The sequence below is a fragment of the Mustelus asterias genome, chromosome 18, assembly GCF_964213995.1.
Source record: "Mustelus asterias chromosome 18, sMusAst1.hap1.1, whole genome shotgun sequence".
Lineage (NCBI taxonomy): Eukaryota > Metazoa > Chordata > Chondrichthyes > Carcharhiniformes > Triakidae > Mustelus > Mustelus asterias.
This window is the reverse complement of record NC_135818.1, coordinates 49,779,102-49,799,040: the sequence shown is the minus strand read 5'-3', so window position 1 is coordinate 49,799,040 and position 19,939 is coordinate 49,779,102. Positions and strand designations below refer to the sequence as shown.

The 19,939-nt window shown below is 41.9% G+C and overlaps 1 protein-coding gene across 2 annotated transcripts in view; it reads right to left on the bottom strand.

The window, feature by feature from the left end:
* The window catches only part of wdhd1 (WD repeat and HMG-box DNA binding protein 1), a 63,808-nt gene extending 44,186 nt beyond the window's left edge, over positions 1 to 19,622 (bottom strand). Inside the window, exons 1-7 of one of the 2 annotated variants that reach the window (XM_078233185.1) lie at positions 19,369 to 19,622; positions 12,461 to 12,552; positions 7,182 to 7,293; positions 6,150 to 6,301; positions 5,356 to 5,467; positions 4,178 to 4,228; positions 1,848 to 1,943 (exon numbers count right to left, since the gene is read on the bottom strand). In XM_078233185.1, the coding sequence (XP_078089311.1) occupies positions 1,848 to 1,943; positions 4,178 to 4,228; positions 5,356 to 5,467; positions 6,150 to 6,301; positions 7,182 to 7,293; positions 12,461 to 12,537 (600 nt within the window). In that variant the 5' untranslated portion in view covers positions 12,538 to 12,552; positions 19,369 to 19,622. The remainder of the gene's footprint in view (positions 1 to 1,847; positions 1,944 to 4,177; positions 4,229 to 5,355; positions 5,468 to 6,149; positions 6,302 to 7,181; positions 7,294 to 12,460; positions 12,553 to 19,368) is intronic. The other variant, XM_078233186.1, reaches the window with a different exon arrangement.
* Between the last annotated feature and the right edge of the window lie 317 nt (positions 19,623 to 19,939).

The window sequence follows — 19,939 nt, the reverse complement described above, 5'->3', positions numbered from 1 at the left end:
TGAGAAATCTGTACCAAGTAGCTCACTTCCTGACTCTCTGAAGCCTAGCCATCTTGTCCAAGGCACAAGTCAGAAGGGAGTGTAATGGGATACTCTCCACCTGCCTGAGCAAGTGAGCTCCAACAACACTCAAGAAGTTTGACACCACTGAAAACAAAGCAGCATGTTTGATTGACATCCTATTCACCACTGTAAGGATTCACTCCCACCTTCACCAGTGCACCATGACTCCAAACATCTCTATTACCTAGAAGAACAAGGGAGGCAGGTGCATGAGAACACCACCACCTAGAAGTTCCCCTCCAATTCACACACCTTGACTTAGAAACAAATCACCGTTCTATCATCACTGGGGTAGTCCTAGAACTGCCCATTAGCACTGTAACAACACCTGCATCATAATAGGCCAGCACTAAATAAAGTTGACGTACCATCCCCTTTTCAAGTGATATTGGGGATGGGCAATAAATGCTGGCCTTGCCAGCAATACCCAAATCTAATGAAAGAATAAATTAAAAATTGGTTATGAAACGACTAATGTGAAGACCTAAGGATCAGCAGGCACGAGGAGCTGCACCAGAAGAGTGAGATAGCAAAATCCATCACAAGTTAACCATGTTATGGTATCATCGATCAGATCACACAATGGATGTAAACTATATCCCATTGAACAGAAGCTCCACGAGCAGGTGGTGTGAAGCAGAAACAGTTATTTGATGGACAATTGCCGACTGCATGGTGCTATAACCTACACAAAACAATGGCATATGTTGTTTCTCGAAATGTCCAACTTCGGTGTATTGTGCTAAACTTGCCTGTAAGTGACTATTAAATCTAGGGTGGCACAGTGGTTAGCACTGCTGCCTCACAGCGCCGGGGATCTGGGTTGGATTCCCGGCTTGGGTTATTGTCTGCGCAGAGTCTGCACGTTCTCCCAGTGTTTACATGAGTTTCCTCGGGTGCTCCGATTTCCTCCCACAGTCCGAAAGACGTGCTGGCTAGGTGCATTGGCAGTGTTGAATTCTTTTTCAGTGTACCCAAACAGGCGCCAGTGTGTGGTGACTAGGGGATTTTCACAGTAGTTTCATTGCAATGTTAATGTGAGCCTACTTGTGATACTAATAAAAAAAGATTAAAAGGCTTTGATAGAGATGTGTTTTTATGAGGTTGCTTCACCTCCAGGATGCAACTTGATAAGTTTATGTTGATTCCTTCAATCCAAAGCAAATTGATGCTTCTCAGAACTTAAGACTGTTACTGTTCCTACCCTATTGCTTAGAGCATTGGCTAGGAATTTGAAATGAATTCCATCCATATTTGCCACTATTAGTTAGCCAATGCAGGAACGATCTACTTTCCAACAATTAAAGAGCAAATCTTTCACTTTCCTTGAAGTCAAGTATAAACACTTTACAACTATAACTGTTTTTCATTATTGACACTTTGCAGATTTGCACAAACTAGAATCATGTCTCGTTCATCTCTTACCAGGTGGCTCACTGCAACAGCAACAGTGGCCTTTGAGCAGGTGACTGCATACGCAACTATGCATCTTTGCCAATCATAAGAAACAGAGGGCTACAAAACTCCATTTAATTAAAACAAACTTGTTTTATTAACCAGGCATTTTCTATCAACAAACTAGAGGGCACACAAAAATAATTCTGTTGCTGTTACATTTCATTCCATGTTAGACATTTAACCTTTGATCTATTTAACAGACTATACTAGGAATAAATCTCTAACCAATATATCCCTGATCCTTCATTTAGTCCCCGCGGTAAAAACTATTTTATGGCTTTTCTGAAAATAAAACCTTTTTTGTAAGGTGCTGGTTTCACATTTACCTTTCCAATCCTTGGTTGCCACTCGAGTCTACAGATTGATGTTGCTCGGCTCACCTCATTGAATTTAGTTAGCAATGGCCAACTTACTACCAGTGTCTACAAAATAGAAAAATAGCTCAACGCACAATAATTATCACACTTATTGAATGTACTTTGAATATATATATCTTGTTTTAAAGCAGATTTAAGCAATTCTGTAATACTGAAGATTTTTTTCATAAATGGGACCAGAATGGAGGCTTTAATGCCTATTCAGCTTCTCCACTTCAATTTAAGATTAAAATCTTATGATTTTTGCACAAACCACTTTCCAGTACAATTTTACAAAGGCTGTGCTTTGCAAAGTTGTATGCTGATGGAAGATCAAGTTTTACAGCTGCCATCTTTACAGGCAATGTGCAACAGGGTGAATGCATGGCTGCCTTTTTACAGGGTGCAATGTGCAGCAGGGTGCATGCATGGCTGCCTTTTTACAGGGTGCAATGTGCAGCAGCGTGCACGCACAATTGCCATATTTACAAGGAGCAATGTGCAGCAGGGCTTATTTGCAGTCATAATTGTCCCTGGCAACAAGAGGAGAGAATGTTGTGAACTTTTATTCTGGACAGTGATGGATTTTGGAAACCCATTTTATGGGGGGTTAGAAGGGAAGGATTTTGATTTGATTTATTATTGTCACATGTATTAACATACAGTGAAAAGTATTGTTTCTTGCACGCTATACAAAGCATACCGTACACAGGAAGGAAAAGGAGAGAGTGCAGAATGTCCTGTTACAGTCATAGCTAGGGTTTAGAGAAAGATCAACTTAGTGCGAGGTAGGTCCATTCTAAAGTGTGTCAGCAGCAGGGAAGAAGCTGTTTTTGAGTTGGGTGGTACATGATCTCAGACTTTTGTATCTTTTTCCCGATGAAAGAAGGTGGAAGAGAGTATGTCCAGGGTGCGTGGGGTCCTTGATTATGCTGGCTGCTTTTCTGAGGCAGCAGAAAGTGTAGACAATGTCAATGGATGGGAGGCTGATTTGAGTGATGGATTGGGCTTCGTCACAACCCTTTGTAGTTTACTGCAGTCTTGGACAGAGCAGGAGCCAAAACCAGCTGTGATACAACTAGAAAGAATGCTTTCTACCGTACATCTGTAAACATTGGAGAGAGTTGTAGCAGACATGCCAAATTTCCTTAGTCTCTTGAGAAAGTAGAGGCGTTGGTCAGCTTTCTTAACTATAGCGTCCGCATGGAGGGACCAGGACAGGTTGTTGGTGATCTGGACATCTAAAAACTTAAAGCTCTTGACCACTTCTACTTCATCACCATTGATGTAGACAGCGGCATGCCCTCCACTACACTTCCTGAAGTTGATGACTATCTCCTTCATTTTGTTGACATTGAGGATGAGATTATTGTTGTCGCACCAGCTAACCAGATTCTCTATCTCTTTCCTGTACTGTGTCGCATCATTGTTTGAGATCAGACCCACAACAGTGGTGTCATCAGCAAACGTGAAAATCGAGTTGGAGGGGAATTTGGCCAGTCAGAGGTGTACAAGGAGTATAGTAAGGGGCTGAGGACACAACCTTGTGGAGCATCAGTGTTGAGAATGATCGTGGAGGAGATGTTGCGAGTTAGGAAGTCTAGGATCCAGTTGCAAAGGGAGGAGCAAAGCCCCAGGCCACAAAGTTTGGAGATGAGTCTCGTAGGAATAATGGTGTTAAAGCTGAGTTGTAGTTTATGAATAGGAGTCTGGCATAGGTGTCTCTAGGTGTTCCAGGGTTGAGTGTAGGGCCAGGGAGATGGCGTCTGCTGTGGACCTCTTGTAGCAATAGGCGAACTGTAAAGGATTCAGGCAGTCTGGGAGGCAGGAATTGATTTGTGCCATGACTAACCTTTCGAAGCACTTCATAACGATGGATGTCAGAGTCAACGGACGATAGTCATTAAGGCACGCGGCCTGGCTTTTCTTTGGTATCGGGATGATGGATGATGCAGACGGGAAAGTAAGATTTGCAGTGTTGGTCAGTGTTTTTGAACTCTGTCTCACTATCCCAGTAATGTAAGTGGTTTGTAGAATGCTGCAAGTGCCAGACTATATTGCCTCTCCTCGTTCTTACCCCTCCTGCCATTCCGAGTTCCAGGCTGCAGCCTCGAGCAGTGTCATCATTGGATTTCTGCACATGCATGCACCAGTGCACACAACCAGACGGGCACCAGTGGTCATCTTTCCACAGTGTTGGCAGGAGAAACATTGTCTGACAAATGCTTATTTTAATGCAACAAAACTGATAGTGAAGCACACAACTACATGATCTCAAGCATAAAACTTGCCCAACCTACCTGATCAGCAATTTTCCAGACACATACTGACCCGTCACAACTAGAGGAAGCCTGTAAAATGCAATGCAATTGTTATGTACTGAACAATTTAAATACTAAACTATATATTAAAAAAAACTTGCACATATTAAAACAAAAACCTTGTTGTAGTCATTTAAAATATCAAAACACTGTTGTGAACTTTTAATAGGAAGGGTCCAGGCAGAATGGAAAACCATAATGGTAATGCGAAAAGGAATTCAGGAAAGGAGAGAGACAGCAGGAAACTATAGGCCAGTTCTAACATTGGAAAAAATGCTAGAATGCATTATTAAGGAAGCAGAAGTAGGGCATTTAGAAAATCCGAATACAATCAAGCAGTGTTGACATGGTTTGATGAAAGGGAAATAGTATTTTGACAAAATTATTAGATTTCTTTAAGGATGTAACAACCATCTTGTAAGACAATGATTTGTGGAATGGTGGTCAACTCTGTGTTAAGTATGTGTGCCTCGGGAGTCACACTCTGCGTGGCAGTCTCTGCCACTTTTGCTGCACAGGAAGACTGTGGGCTGATTTAACAGTTTCTGTTTTCCTCCGCCCTCATCTCAGCCAGCTGAGCTTTTTGTTCCTGCTCGCCTCGTCCAATGCCCTTCCAAACAGTCACTCTCGAGAAGTCAGCAACCGTCCTTTCAGTTATCAGTGCCAACATCAGGACATTTCATACCTCATGTGTGGGTGGCCTTGTAGTGGAGAAAAAGACACCCAGAAGATTGCCAGATTGCTGGTAATTGTGGAGTCTATATATGTGAAACTATCAACAACTTCCAGTATCACATTTGTCATTAATCTTTGGAATTATCCTTTCCATAGACCAGTGGTGACTGGGTCATTAAATGTATTTGTGGTAGACTTAGATTTCTGATCTACATGGGAGTTAAAGATTATGGGGTGGCAGGTAGGAAAGTGATCAGATCAGCCATTTTCTTGTTGATGGCACAGCAGGTTCGAAAGGCCAAATGGCCTACTCATGCCACTACTTTTGATGCTCTTAATATGAAACCAAAACTCTAGATCTATTTTAGCAGCACTCAATTAGTCATACTTTAAAATGTATACCACAACATATTTTATAGTCTACTAATGGCAGATCCATGCACAGATTTTGCAGGGATTAAGTTGTATTAATAGTTTATTACCAGAAATAAATCCTTTGGATCAAAAGCCACACTGAGAATAGGGCCTTCATGACCCCGAATTGTCTTCTGTTGACTATTGTCCTTCGTATCAATGATCTTCACCATAAAGTCACTGCAAGGGACACCCACACAATTATTCCACTTTACACAAAACCTGACAGCATTTAGATCCCAGATTAAGAAAAATAGTTAATCAACTTCATTAATAGGTCACAAATGAATATAACTTTAAGACACTGGGTTCAAAATTAACAGCAGTCGTTGATCTTGCATCTGCATTTTGTCTCCTTTCCCCCTTCCAAAAGTTGCAGTCAGCTTAAAAATGATAAAGAATTATTTACAAAAATTACCTTAAACTTGCTATATGTAACATTATGACCACAGCAGATGTTTTTTGCTGAGCAAGCCAGATCTTAGAGGCAAATCTATCTCACCGATCATAAAATCTCATTTTGAAAACGAGAAAGAAGGTCCACTGAACCAAAAATTCTTTGAAATTCAACAGCTGAAAAGCCAAATCCATACTTACCTTCTAATGCAAATTTTAGATCCAACTTATTTGCTTGCAAATCCAACCTCACCATAACCTCATTACAAATGCATGAACCTAAGGCCTTTAACCTTATATCTCCCAATTATCTGTAGTAACCTTCCCCTTAAGTAATCATGGAAACACACACAACACAGCTTTCTTTACAAAGTACGACCATAATAGCAAAAATATTTTTTTAAAATAATACCCATCATTACAGTAATCATTTTGAATATTGTGCTATTCTCCAGTCTTATATTACCTGGAACCAGCAGCAACACTGGTCGCAGTACTGTTGAAGACAACATGGTTTGCTTCAGCAGTGAAGCGGGTTAAAATTCCATCTGGTGTACCCTCAGGGAAGGAATGGACTTGAACAGTATTGTTGGAAACAGCAGTAACAAGCATTCCATTCTAAAGTCAGAAACAAAAATATTCTTCAATTATGAATCATTTTAAATCATAAATGATGGTTCATTCTTTAAATAAGTATTCCTTCTTCTGAAGGCGCAGTTGGAATGTTAAAGTCCACATTTGGTTAAAGCATTCATGCTAAAAGTTGGAGATTGAATCTTTTTCTTCCCTAAGCCTATTAGATATGTAAAAGCACTTGATGCTTTTAAGGTTTCTACTTTTGCAGTTTGTTGTGTCAATGGAATGTAACTAATGCAATAGTTTAACCATAACAGAAGCAATTGGCTGCCAGTTGTTTTAAAGATGGAATGAGGTACAAATCATAAATATTTTCAGCAAAAATTAACAGGAATTGGGTAAATAATCTACATTGAATTGTACAAGAAGTACAAATGCAAAATTCCAGAATAAATACAAACATATAATTGTAAAATAAAAAATGTTCAAAGTACTTAACAGACATACAAAGGGGAAAAATTCTAACTATTTTTATGACTGCTTTAGTCTAATCACTTGAACTTTAAACCTTCAAATGCTATCATCCTACAAATCTTTCTGCAATACTTGCTGTTATTCAGCTATAAGTCAGCAGGTGGCTATTTTTGATGAATTAAAATTTCACGTTCTCTAATTTCAAAATCTTGACATGACCAATTTATGTCCTTATGTACTGTTACATTCAGTAGTTAAATTTAGATTTAATAATGCTGAAAGTTGTCACTCACCGCCAATGTGGGTGGCTGCACATTATAATGAATGGTAAGCAATTATCATGACCTGCAATGCTACATACCTGATCAACTCAACTCAGGACATATACAATTTATAATTGCTGGAATTATTTGAAAAGGCTCTTGTAAAGGGCAAACCCATTACATACCCGGAGAGCCAGCGAGTGAACTTTTTCACCCACGTTGATCGATTTGGGATCGTCATCATCGAGATTTTCCCATATTCTAATATCTCCATCACTGCCACCGGTTACGATAAATCTGGAATTTCAAGAAGATGAATGCAATAAGTCCTGGAAAAGATTTGTTAGTCTGGAAACACTTTTGCCTTTAAGTCAGAAGGTCATGGGTTCAAGCCCCATACAAGGGTGAACAAATAATTCAACACTGAGGGAGTGCTGCTGAGTCAGAAGTGCTTTCTTAAAAGATGAGACTTTAAGCCCAGGACGCTTAGGTGGATGCACATGGCACTATTGAAAGAGCATCTGTAGAGTTTCCCAGTTATCCTTAGGGTTGACATCATCAACAGGATAAATTGACAGGCATTCATCTCATTGCTGTATGTAGACAGTTTTCTGTTGTGAATCTCAAGGACTAGATGATGCGCGATTAAATCACTCGGGAGGCTAGATTGTACCCGGGAAATAAAGGCTTTTATTACCAACAAGAATGGAGCACACTATATACAATACAATCCCAGACTAAAGGGTCACCAGGCAGTGCAGTGACCTTTATACTTCCCCAGGTAGGCGGAGCCAACTGGAGTATACCACAGAACAATATCAACAGGTAGAACAGCCCAACCCTAACCCCAACAGTGACAACAGTAACATATCTACAAACACCCATAGTGCTGACCATCCATGGCTCAGCACTCATAGTGGTAACCAACTATGGTTCACCACACTAGATTTAAAGCAAATACATTTATTGTAGGACATTTTGTTATAATCCCTGTGATGAAACCATAAGTTTAAATAACCAACATTTGCTGAATGACCCTGAAGGAAGGAATTACCACAAGATTTCACTTTTTTGCAACTTTCATTTTAACAAATCAGAATCGTCATAAATTAAATGCAAATTTACAGGCAAATGATGCTAAAATAGGTCATTTTCACACTAAATAGTTGATACAACAAATATACGGTTTACACAAGCAATGGCACATACACACTCCTCAGAGACATAGGGCACCATGTGCAGTTCCAAAGTTCTCCAACTCTGCCTCTCTCACATGCCCAATAAATCGATTCAGCCCTCCAATCATGCTCATCGCCACCCTTATTCCATCGGACATCCCTGTGGAAGGTCATCCCCCAAATGGCACACTCCTGCAGAGCCTTAGTTAAGTTCACAGCAATCTTGAGACTCCTTTACCCGATTCGTTTAATAAACCCGGTTGAACTGTCTTGTTGGCTCTGGCAAAATTGAAGTAACCACAGTAAATGTGTCTTCTCTGTTCTTCGCTCTGCTGCAGCTCTCCTGAGAGTCCAATCATAAGGCTTTCGTGTTGGTAATGCTTTCAGGTCATGGATTACGGGGTCATATGGACCAGTGCTTCTTATTATTCAAGAAAATTAGAATTTATGCAAATTCTTAACATCAATTACAGATTCCACAGACATTTTAAAGAAATTACAAATTGTTCTTTGCTGCTTCTGGGTCAAAAGTCATCATATCTTATAGTCAGAAGAGCAGACTTTCAACCAATCTATCTGGGTCGGTTTCAAATTTCAGAGCAAGTGCTGAAGAAAGTGTTTGAACTTAATGTGACACTTAGGTCTTTACGTTCGATTGACACCTACTTTAGGTTCATAGAAATCATAGAAACCCTACAGTGCAAAAAGAGGCCATTTGGCCCATCGAGTCTGCACCGACCACAATCCCACCCAGGCCCTACCCCCATATCCACCCGCTAATCCCTCTAACCTACGCATCTCAGGACTCTAAGGGACAATTTTTAGCATGGCCAACCAACCTAACCCGCACATCTTTGGACTGTGGGAGGAAATCGGAGCACCCGGAGGATAAGTAGGTTGTTGCAACTGAACAAATTCTTACAATAAAACAAATCAAAACCATTATGTCAATGGCAAGTGTTATCTTGATCAACTGTAATGCAATCAGATTGTTATTGTCTGTCATCCCATATATCTATTTTTGCATTAATTCCAACCATTGTGCCACTATTGATTACAGTTTTTATGCACTTAGAAAGTGCCAAGACATCCAAGATTCCCTCCCAGACTGCCAGATTTCCCTCCCTTGAATAATGCAATCCGTTATTGTAAAGAAGTGCACCGACCAACTTAAAACAAGAAATGGGACCACACCTACCTTAGGAATTTCAAAAGTCAGATATTAGGATTTAAATTCGATCAAGAAGCGTGCATTACCATTTTCACTAAAAAGGCTGGTTTCATTAAATAGATGAATGAATGGCACAAGTAGAGATAAATGCATTTGATCTGCTAGCCATTACTGACACATAATTCCAGGATGACTAAAGTTGGGAAGTAAATATCCCAAGGCCCTTGATTTTTTGAAAAGATAGGCAAATGGAAAGAGAGGTCGGGTGACCCTAATATAAAGGGTGACTTAATGACAGTAGAGAAAAAGGATCTTAGCTCAGAAAAGTAGGATATATAATCAGTTAGGGTGGAATATCATGTTGTCAATCCAAAACCAAGTCTTAAGTTTAAACAAAGCCAATTACAGAGATATAAAGGGTAATTTGGCTCTCAACTGAGAAATTAGATTAGAAGATACGATGGTAGATAAGTAATAACCTTTTAAAGAAATAATTCAGAATTCTCTTGAGGAATAAAATCTCTACTAAGAAAGTGGTATAGCCAGGGCTAACCAGAGAAATTATAGAAAGTATTCGATTAAAAGACAAGGCTTACAATGTTTCCAAAATGAGTAGTAAGCTAGAATATTGGGAGGGTTTTAAAGATTGGCAAAGTCAACAGGGTTTTATGAAACACAAATCATACTTGATAAATCTATCAACTTTATAACAATGTAAATAGCAGGACAAATAAAGTGGAGTTGGTATATTTGAATTTTCATAAGGTGCTTGCTAAGGACTACAAAAGGTTGTTAAATAACATTAGGGCTCAGGGATTGGGCTTAAAAGTTAGCATAGATTGAACATTGGTGAATGGACAGAAAATGAATTATTTCCCAAAGGGCAGGGTGTAACTAGTGGAATATCGCAAGAATCGGTGCTTGGACCTCAGCCATTTACAATCCAAGTTAATGACTTGTAATGTTTCCAAGTTTTCTGACAGTACAAAACCAGGTGGGCAAGTAAGCTCTGAGGAGGACACGAAGAGGCAAGAGATGGATATAAACTGGTTAAGTGATTGAGCTAGAATGCAGCAGATAGGGAAGGAAAAAATTGTCCACTTTCATAGGAAAAATGGGAAAGCAGATTTTTATTTTCAAAAGGTAAGACTAATAAATGTTAGCATGCAGAGGGACTTGGAAGCAAGGAGCTCTTGCTTCAATGAAACAATGGGCCTGATTTTACCATTTTGAGTCTAAGTGCCAAATCTGGGCGTCAAATAGATCAGAGCCTGGAATCCTCTTTCGAGCGCGCCCATACGCTTTTTGCCGGTTCCGGTCTGATTCGTGCTGTGGGTGGGGCTTAGCGCTGCCGGACCGATCCGAGCTCTGAACTGCGCATGCGCAGTTCGAAGAAAAATCCGAAACAGCTCGCCCGGGCGGGGAGGTGAGGGGAGAGGGGGGTGACGGGTCCATCTGGCTCACCAAGTCAGTTACAATACTGCGTTCAGCATCTACTGCACCATCTTGGATACAAAGGATAATGGCATTAGGGTTCTGCATGTAAGCCTTGCTTATACTAAAAATTATATCCTTGGTGTCGGCAGCCATTCCTGACGTTCCTGGTGCTATCAGTACTGTAACGTCAGGAATGGCTGCCGACACCAAGGATATAATTTTTAGTATAAGCAAGGCTTACATGCAGAACCCTAATGCCATTATCCTTTGTATCCAAGATGGTTCAGTAGATGCTGAACGCAGTATTGTAACTGACTTGGTGAGCCAGATGGACCCACAAGGCAGAAGGACCATCTTTGTGTTGACCAAAGTGGATCTAGCTGAGGAACATACAGCTTTATCTTGTTGATGGAAGGATGGTGGAGGGAGACCAGCGATCGAGGTAGGTTGGGGTGTGCTCTGCCGAGGGGGGAGCCTGCCTCCCAGGTGAGTCTGATCCGGGGGGGTGGGGGTCTGCCAGGATGGTTAGCGGGGGGGTCCGCGAAGGATGGTCGAGGAGGATGGCGACTTCACAAGGGCAGAAAGGGCTTCGGAGGTTCCCCTGCAGAATAGAAATCCGCTTCGGACTTTTATTCTGCAGGTCGCTAAAAGCGCGGATCCGGAACAGGCCAGAAGACGGTAAAGTGGGATTTGGCGGTAGGGTTGGGCACGCGGTTCATTAAGTCGATTTAAATGCATGCAAATGCATTCAAATCGTTGGGCCACTCGATTCGGGCGCGGGTCGGACCCGCGCTCGAATCGGGTGTCGGTAAAGCCGCGATCTGTTCGGAATCGGGTGCAGATCACGGTATAGGCCCGACGCCCAACTTTACCGTGATTTCGCACCCGAAAATGGGCGTGACGTTTTGGTAAAATAGGGCCCAATGTTTTGGTGAGACCACATTTGGATTACTGTGCACATTTTTGGTCTCTTTACCTTAATGAAAGATACCCTTCCCTTTGGAGGGTGCAACAAAGGTTCACCAGACCTATTCATAAAATGAGAGCACCCATCCTATGAGAGTTTAAGTAGATTGAGAATGAAAGGTGACCTCATTGAAGCATATAAAATGCTTCAGATGACTTGATAGGGGAAGTGTTAAGAGGCTGTTTCCCAGGTTACAGAATCGAAAACTAAGTCATGTTCTCAATAACGGTCAGTCTTTCAGAACCGAGATGAAGGGAAATTTCTTCACTCAAAGGATTGTGAACCTTTGGAATTCTCTACCGGAGAGATCAGTGGGTGCTCAGTCAGAAATCAACATGTCTCTTGGCCCGAATAGAATCAAGGGATTTGGGGACTGGACGCGAAGATGGAATGACAGAAGTTTAGCCAGGATCGTGATAAATGGTGCGGCATGTTCCAGGTACAGTATGGTCTACTCATGCTCCTATGTCTTATGCTTTTGTATTTAATTGAGATACTTGGGAGAAGATAGAAAGCAAAGATATTCCAAGTTACTGTCTCAAATCAGCATGATTGAGAAATGGTCTCAAATGAGGTCATCGACTCACCCTGAGTCACAAATAATGTAAAAGATACACAAAAAGCAGACATAATTGGTGCTTGCTGATTTTTTTTAAAAAAATGAACAAAAGGCTGAGCACAATTAAGCCAGCCTACAACAAGGTACATTACCTTCCATTTTCATCAAAACAAACGCCTGTGTATCCATCCGGGTGAGCATAGCGCATTGGCTTTCGCTCAGCGGGCATCTTGGTTGCTTTATCCTAATAAAAGAAAAACAATATTCAAAGAAAGTAAAAGGAAGGAAAGGTTTGTAGATTCTGCCACTTTCCATACCAGCATTTTTGTTTTTTCCCGTCAACACCATGATCAACTGAGCCCTCAACCACTCTCCTTTTAATCATTTCTTCTAATCTCACACCTCCTCCCCCTCTCAGAACAATAGAGTTCCCTTGTCCCCAGCTACCACCCTACAAGACTCTAAATGCAACAGATCATCCTCCACATTTCTGTACAGAGTACAGGAATGAGATAGAGAATCTGGTGTGGCAACAATAATCTCTCCCTCAATGTCAACAAAACAAAGGAGATTGTCATCGACTTCAGGAAGCATAAAGGAGAACATGTCCCTGTCTACATCAACTGGGACGAAGTAGAAAGGGTCAAGAGCTTCAAGCTTTTAGATGTCCAGATCACCAACAACCTGTCCTGGTCCCCCCATGCCGACACTATAGTTAAGAAAGCCCACCAATGCCTCTACTTTCTCAGAAATTTGGCATGTCAGCTACGACTTTCACCAACCTTTACAGATGCACCAAAGAAAGCATTCTTTCTGGTTGTATCACAGCTTGGTATCACTCCTGCTCTGCCCAAGACCGCAAGGAACTACAAAAGGTCGTGAATGTAGCCCAATCCATCACGCAAACCAGCCTCCCATCCATTGACTCTGTCTACACTTCCCACTGCCTCGGCAAAGCAGCCAGCATAATTAAGGACCCCACGCACCCCGGACATTCTCTCTTCCACCTTCTTCCTTCAGGAAAAAGATACAAAAGCCTGAGGTCACGTACCAACCGACCCAAGAACAGCTTCTTCCTTGCTGCTGTGAGACTTTTGAATGGACTTACCTTGCATTAAATTGATCTTTCTCTACACCCTAGCTATGACTGTAAACACTATATTCTGCACTCTCTCGTTTCCTTCTCTATGAACGATATGTTTTGTCTGTATAGCATGCAAGAAACAATACTTTTCACTGTATACTAATACATGTGACAATAATAAATCAAATCAAATCCAGCAATACGATGTCACCAGATATATACACGTACCAATTGAGTCAAGAGCAGCTTCTTCCCTGTTGATGATGATGCTGCTATTTCCATTTATTTCTCCTCTAGACCCAAACCTATTCTTTACTTGTTCCATTACCATCTGCTTTTGCCTCCCTACTGTCATTTAATTCCTCCTGCTCTCTATTCAATTGGACCTTTCCTTCTGGTCCCCCCTTGCCCAATTCTGTACTTGCTTAATATGTTACATTCTGCAATATCCACCTCAATGCACTGGATACACTGTCCAGGTGGCCAAAAGGTATCACTCTCAGTTCTCTCAATTGGTCAACATTCCAGGGGAGGACAAAAAGACTTCAAAGATAACTCTGAAGTTCTCCTTGAAGCACAGCAGCATTGAGATTAATGATTAGAGGAGCTAGCTGCCAATCATCCCTATGCCCCATTTGGCCCATCGAGCCTGCACCGACAACAATCCCACCCAGGTCCTATCCCTGTAACCCCACATATGTACATACTTTCCTGCCCCCCCCCTCCCCCTTTGCTGGTGATGTAATCAGGTTCACGCCCAGCAAAGGCATAAGCCTGATTTCCACAGTTTTAAATAAATTTTAATATAATTAAAGAGTTTGACACTGTAGAATCTGCCCACAATGTATCCTCCCAGTTTTGGCCAATGCTGGTAGCAAGGTGAGCATTAAACATAGGATATGACAGGGATTGTAACCCCTTTTGAAGATAATTCACACGGTATGGAGTAAGCATGATTTTTGAATCTACATGAAAATCTAAATGTTGCTGTTCTATTAATTTTCATCTGCCTATTTTTATTTTCACTTTTGTCAAGTGTGATTATTTGACTTGTGGGAAAGTAAGCAAGAGGTCAAGTTGATATGCTATTTGTTCTATTTAAAGAAATTTTGGTCAATTTTATTTTATTTTTTAAATCAGATGTTACTTTTCAGCAAAAATCCAGCTTGTTTAGACCAATTTTGCCATATAATAGACTATATTCCTCGAACTCCACAGTGAACACTGACATTGTTGTAGGAGAACATTTTATATGTGTTCTATATATGGGCCTGTGTAAAACGCTCTTTAAGACAGAACAACAGTAGAAATAGAAGTAAATCCTGCTTCTGGACCCCACTGTATGGAATCCCGACAGTGCAAAAGAGGCTATTCGGCCCATCGAGTCTGCACTGACTCTCCGACAGAGTATCTTACCCCTTGTCCCCATCATATCCGTGTAACCGCACACATTTGCCATAGCTAAGCCATCTAATATAGCCATCCAAGGGGCAATTTAGCACAGCCTTTATACCTAACCTGCTCATCTTTGGACTGTGGGAGGAAACCGGAACACCCAGAGGAAACTCACGCAGACACGAGGAGAATGTCCAAACTCCACACAGACAGTGACCTAAGGCTAGAATTGAACTCGGGTCCATGGAGCTGTGAGGCAGCAATGCTAACCACTGTGCCACATCACGGAACATCTTGCCCCATATGCCCAAATATCTGCAGGTCAAAAATCAGTATGTTCTGTCACATGAAGACCCATGGCAGAAACTCACGACCCTGAGTAGATGTCATCCTCAAATTGTGGGCAGCCGATAGCAACATTACTAACTTTTTCCAGTTCAAAGAAAAGATCATTGATCTGAAATGTTAACTCAGTTTCTCTGGTGTTTCACCTAATGACGTTACCCAACTTCTCTTTCTGATCCGCATGCTAGCTGACAATTGTATGGTTTCTTCAGTGACAGCTGTGACTCAGTGGGTACCAGTGCTTCTAAACCATGTCAAAGAATCAAACGCATTTATGCTGACAGTCCAGTGCTGTACTGAAGGAGTGGTGTACTGTCAGTGGTGTATTGTTCTGATGGGGTGTTAAACCAAGGCCGACCTGTTCTCTCAGGTAGATCTGATGGCACTATTGCATGAACAACAGGGAAATTCTCCTCTCGTGCCTTGGCTAATTCTTATCCCTCAACCAACTGCACAAAAACAGATTACCTGATCAGTATCGCATTGATGTTATGCAACATTTCTGACCTAAAGGCGATGCTTTGGCTGAGAAGTGTTTTAGGACATCCTGGGGTAATGAAATGCACTGTGCAAAAACAAGTCTTGCTTGCTTTCTTTTCTGAAGTATCTTCCCACAATAGCTCTGTCAAACATTACTACCCCACATCCAACTTTCCTGAATTGTTTTTGCCTCTTAGACCTATATCCAGCACTCCTTCAACTTTACGTAAATCCTTTAAAGTCAGGTTTCCAAGCTCCAACAGGCCTTAACCAAAGTCACAAATGACACAGAGCTTACTTCTACCTCCTTTTCACGATCTGTAAACAGACCTATCATTGCAACCTGTTCTTTCCCTGCCTCGCTGAACTGATATCTTCCAACCTTGACTGAATCTTTTCCTCCCCTTTCCAGTCTCTTCCTGCCTATGTCCATGACAATTCAGACCCTCCGTCTGTCAATTCAAAAGTTTCCAATTTTCTGGCCCCAACTATCTCTTTACCATAGATGTCTCATCACAGGATGGTCTGTGGAATCTCTGTTTCTTCCTTGAATGAAAGTCCAACCCAGTTTCCATCGACTACCACCCTCCTCCACCTGGCGGAACGTGTTTGCTGATTGAAAAGTTTCTCCTTTAACTCATCTCATTTCTTTAAACAAAAACATCCTAGCTCCCCGGCAACAAATTTCCCAGATAAGGGTTTTTGTGGCAATTGTCCAGGCAATTTCAGGGGGCAATTAAGAGTTGACCAAATTGTGATAGGTCTGAAGTCACCGAGAGGTCAGGTCAGGAAAGGAAAGCAGATTTCCTTCACCAAAGGTCATTAATGAACTAAGTGGGTTTTTACAGCAATAGTAGTTATAATGGGTTATTAAATGGATGAGTGATTCAATGACAACATCACAAAAGCACCATCTCCACTTTACATTTTACACAAGACATATTGGCTGTATGGCTGTACCCACTGAAAAAAATATTTTGCATTAAAATGTTACTAACAGATGTGAACACATATATACTGTCCTCACTGGTAAGTAAAGATGGTTCAATACTGCGTGCAATTAACTGAGCATGTATCAGTCTTACTCAGTGCCATACACAACAACAAATCCCCATTGCAAATCCCGTCAACCAAAGTGGAACTGCATTTTTGAACAGAAAACAAGTCAATACACTGCCACAGAATGATGGACTGTTTGAGAGGCCGCCTCATCATCAGCAGTCCATCATTCAAACAGCCCATCATTTTTAAATCTACCATCTCTCAACCTATACCTGTGACCTCTTGTTCTAGATTGCCCCATAAGATGAAACACTTGGTCTACATTTACCTTATCAATCCCTTTCAAAATGTTATATATTTTGATCAGATCCTCTCTCATCCTTCTGAACTTCAGCGAGTATCAGCCCAAACTGATTAATCTCTCCTCATACGTCAACCCTTTCATCCCCGAAATCAATCTGGTGAACCTCCTCTGGAGTCTACCCCCAATCTCCAGATTTCACTTTCTGGATCAGCCTTTTGTAGCACTCGTCAAATGCCTTTTGGAAGTTCAGATATACCACATCCACAGGTTCCCCACTATCCACCTTGTTGGTTATGTCCTCAAAAGAACTCAAGCAAGTTTGTCAAGCATGACTTACCCTTCATAAAACCATGCTGACGATGGTGGATGGAGCTTTGTCTTTCCAAATGCTCATTCATCTCCTCAATGATTGATTCCAGCAACTTCCCCACCACAGAGGTCAAGCTAACAGGCCTATAATTTCCAACTTTTTGCTTCTTTCCCTTTTTGAATAGGGACATCACATTAGTGTGTTTCCATTTCACTGAGACCTTACCAGAATCCGAGGAAATTTGAAATATCACAACCAATGCATCCACTTTCTCTGCTGCCACCTCCTTTAATACCCTCGGGTGCAGGCCATCAGGTCCCGCAGACTTATCTGCCTTCAATCCTATTAGTTTATTCAATATCTTCTCCCTAGTGATGGTTATTGCACCAAGCTCCTCTGCATTAACAGTTTTTGGAAACTCTTAATTATTCTCGACCATGAAGACAGAGACAAATATTGATTTAGGGCCTCCGCTATCTGTGTTCCCCATTAATACCTCACTAGTATCGTCCTCTAAAGGGCCAACATTTACTTTAACTTCTCTCCCTCTTTATATACTTATATAAGTTGTTAGTATCTGTATTTATGTTTTCTGCTAGTTTCCTTTCATAGTTCATCTTAGATCTTTTGATTCTATTTTTAGTAGCCTTTTGTTGAACCTTAAAGTTCTCCCAAATCCTCCAACTTACCACTAGCTTTTGCAGTTTGATATGCCCTAGTTTTTGCCTTTATGTCCTCTTTGACTTCCTTGTCTAGCCATGGAAGGTCTTTTTATTCCTTTTATAATTCCTTTTCCTCTTAGGAATATAGTCCAATTGAAAGGTATTCAATAACTCCCTGAACATCCGCCATTGTTCCACAACTGTCCTGCCCTCAATTATTTGTGCCAAGTTTACTTCACTCAACTCTTTCCCAACACTAAAACTCTGGAATGGCACTCGGTCTTCTCTCACACAATCTGAATCTGAAATTCTAGCATGCTGTGATCACTCTTTTCAAGAGGATCTTTAACAACAAGACTACTTCGTTAGTACTAATGGTACTTCTTCGTTACCTAACACTAAATCTGTTCCCTGGTTGGTTCCATAACATATTGCTCTAAGAAACAATCCCTCACACACAATGAAACCTTCCTTGAAGCTACCTTTGCCAATTTGCATGTTAAATGCATGTTAAAATCACCCATGATTACCTCTTCTCACAAGCCCTCATTATTTCTTAATTTATACTATGATCCACTTTGGAAGTATTGTTGGGGGGCCTGTAAGTTACTCCTACCAAGAGGTTTTTTCCTTTGTTTTTTATTTTCACCCAGATCGATTCAACGTGTTGACAGCACCATGATTGGCACTACTGCCTCACAGCACCAGGCAGCCAGGTTCAATTCCAGCCTTGGGTCACTGTGCGAAGTTTGCACATTCTCCCCGTGTCTGCCTAGGTGCTCCGCTTTCCTCCCACTGTCCAAAGATGTGCAGGTTAGGTTGATTGGCTATGCTAAATTGCCCCTTAGTGTCAGGGGGATTGGCAAGGTAAATACGTGAGGGTTGCAGGAGGGGCGGTTGGGTGGGATTGTTGTTGGTGCAGACTCAATGGGCAAATGCCCCCTTTCCACATTGTAGAGAGACTATGATTGTCTGTCACCACAACCCCACACATTTACCCCACTAATCCCTCTAACCTTGCACATCACAGGACGCTATGAGCAATTCAGCACATCTTTGGACCGTGGGAGGAAACCCACACAGACACGGGAATAACGTGCAGACGCCAAACAGACGGTGACCCAAAACGGGAATCGAAGTTGGGTGCCTGGAGCTGTGAGGCAGTAGTGCTAACCATTGTGCCACCATTAGTGCTAATATCATTTCTTAATACAGCCTTGATGTTGTCTTTAACCAATAAAGCAACTCCACCTCCTCTTCCACCCTGTTTATCCTTTCACAACACCGAGTACCCTTTGCACATTCAATTCCCAGTCCCGGTCCTCCGGTCACCAAATCTCCACCAAATCATATACATTTGTGCCGTCAACTCAGTGACCTTATTCCGCGGTGCAGGGTTGGTAAATATGTCTCTGTAAATATATCTTTCCCTTGCAGGATGTTCTTGTGCATGACACTAATCACACATTTTCACTCACTCAGGCTGCCGGATCCCGGCCTCGCTCCGATTTCAGCCGCTGAAAAATTCCTCACAAACCTTCCCGCCAACCGCCTCCTCCAACACGTCACTGAGGGCGTCACGTAAAAACCGCAAGAAATATAAAATATCAACAATATGGGTTATCAAACTGGATTTTAGTTCAATTTAATCAGATTCGCCGCTAATTAAAAAACTTTTCCTTTTTCTTTAGATATTAATCCGGGACATGGGCGGGTACCTTGCTCTGACGTCACGTCCCGGTCACCCAGGTCGTGCGGACACGTGGGTCCGGCAAACGTCACTGAGGGGGTGTGGTTACTGGTCACGTGGAGCTGGCTGGGACCCCGCCCCTTCCTGAAGCCGCTCCGGGGGGAGGGGAGCATCGTGATGGCGGCTTGTGCACAGGTAACAATAAAACCCCATCAGCAATGGACACAGAATGGCAGCACGGAGAGCGGAGCGGCGTCAGCCACACCCTCCATCTCCTCCTCTTCCTCCCGCCCGCCCTTCCCCCATCCTCATCCCCCTTCCCCCCATCACCCCCTTCCCCCCATCACCCCCTTCCCCCC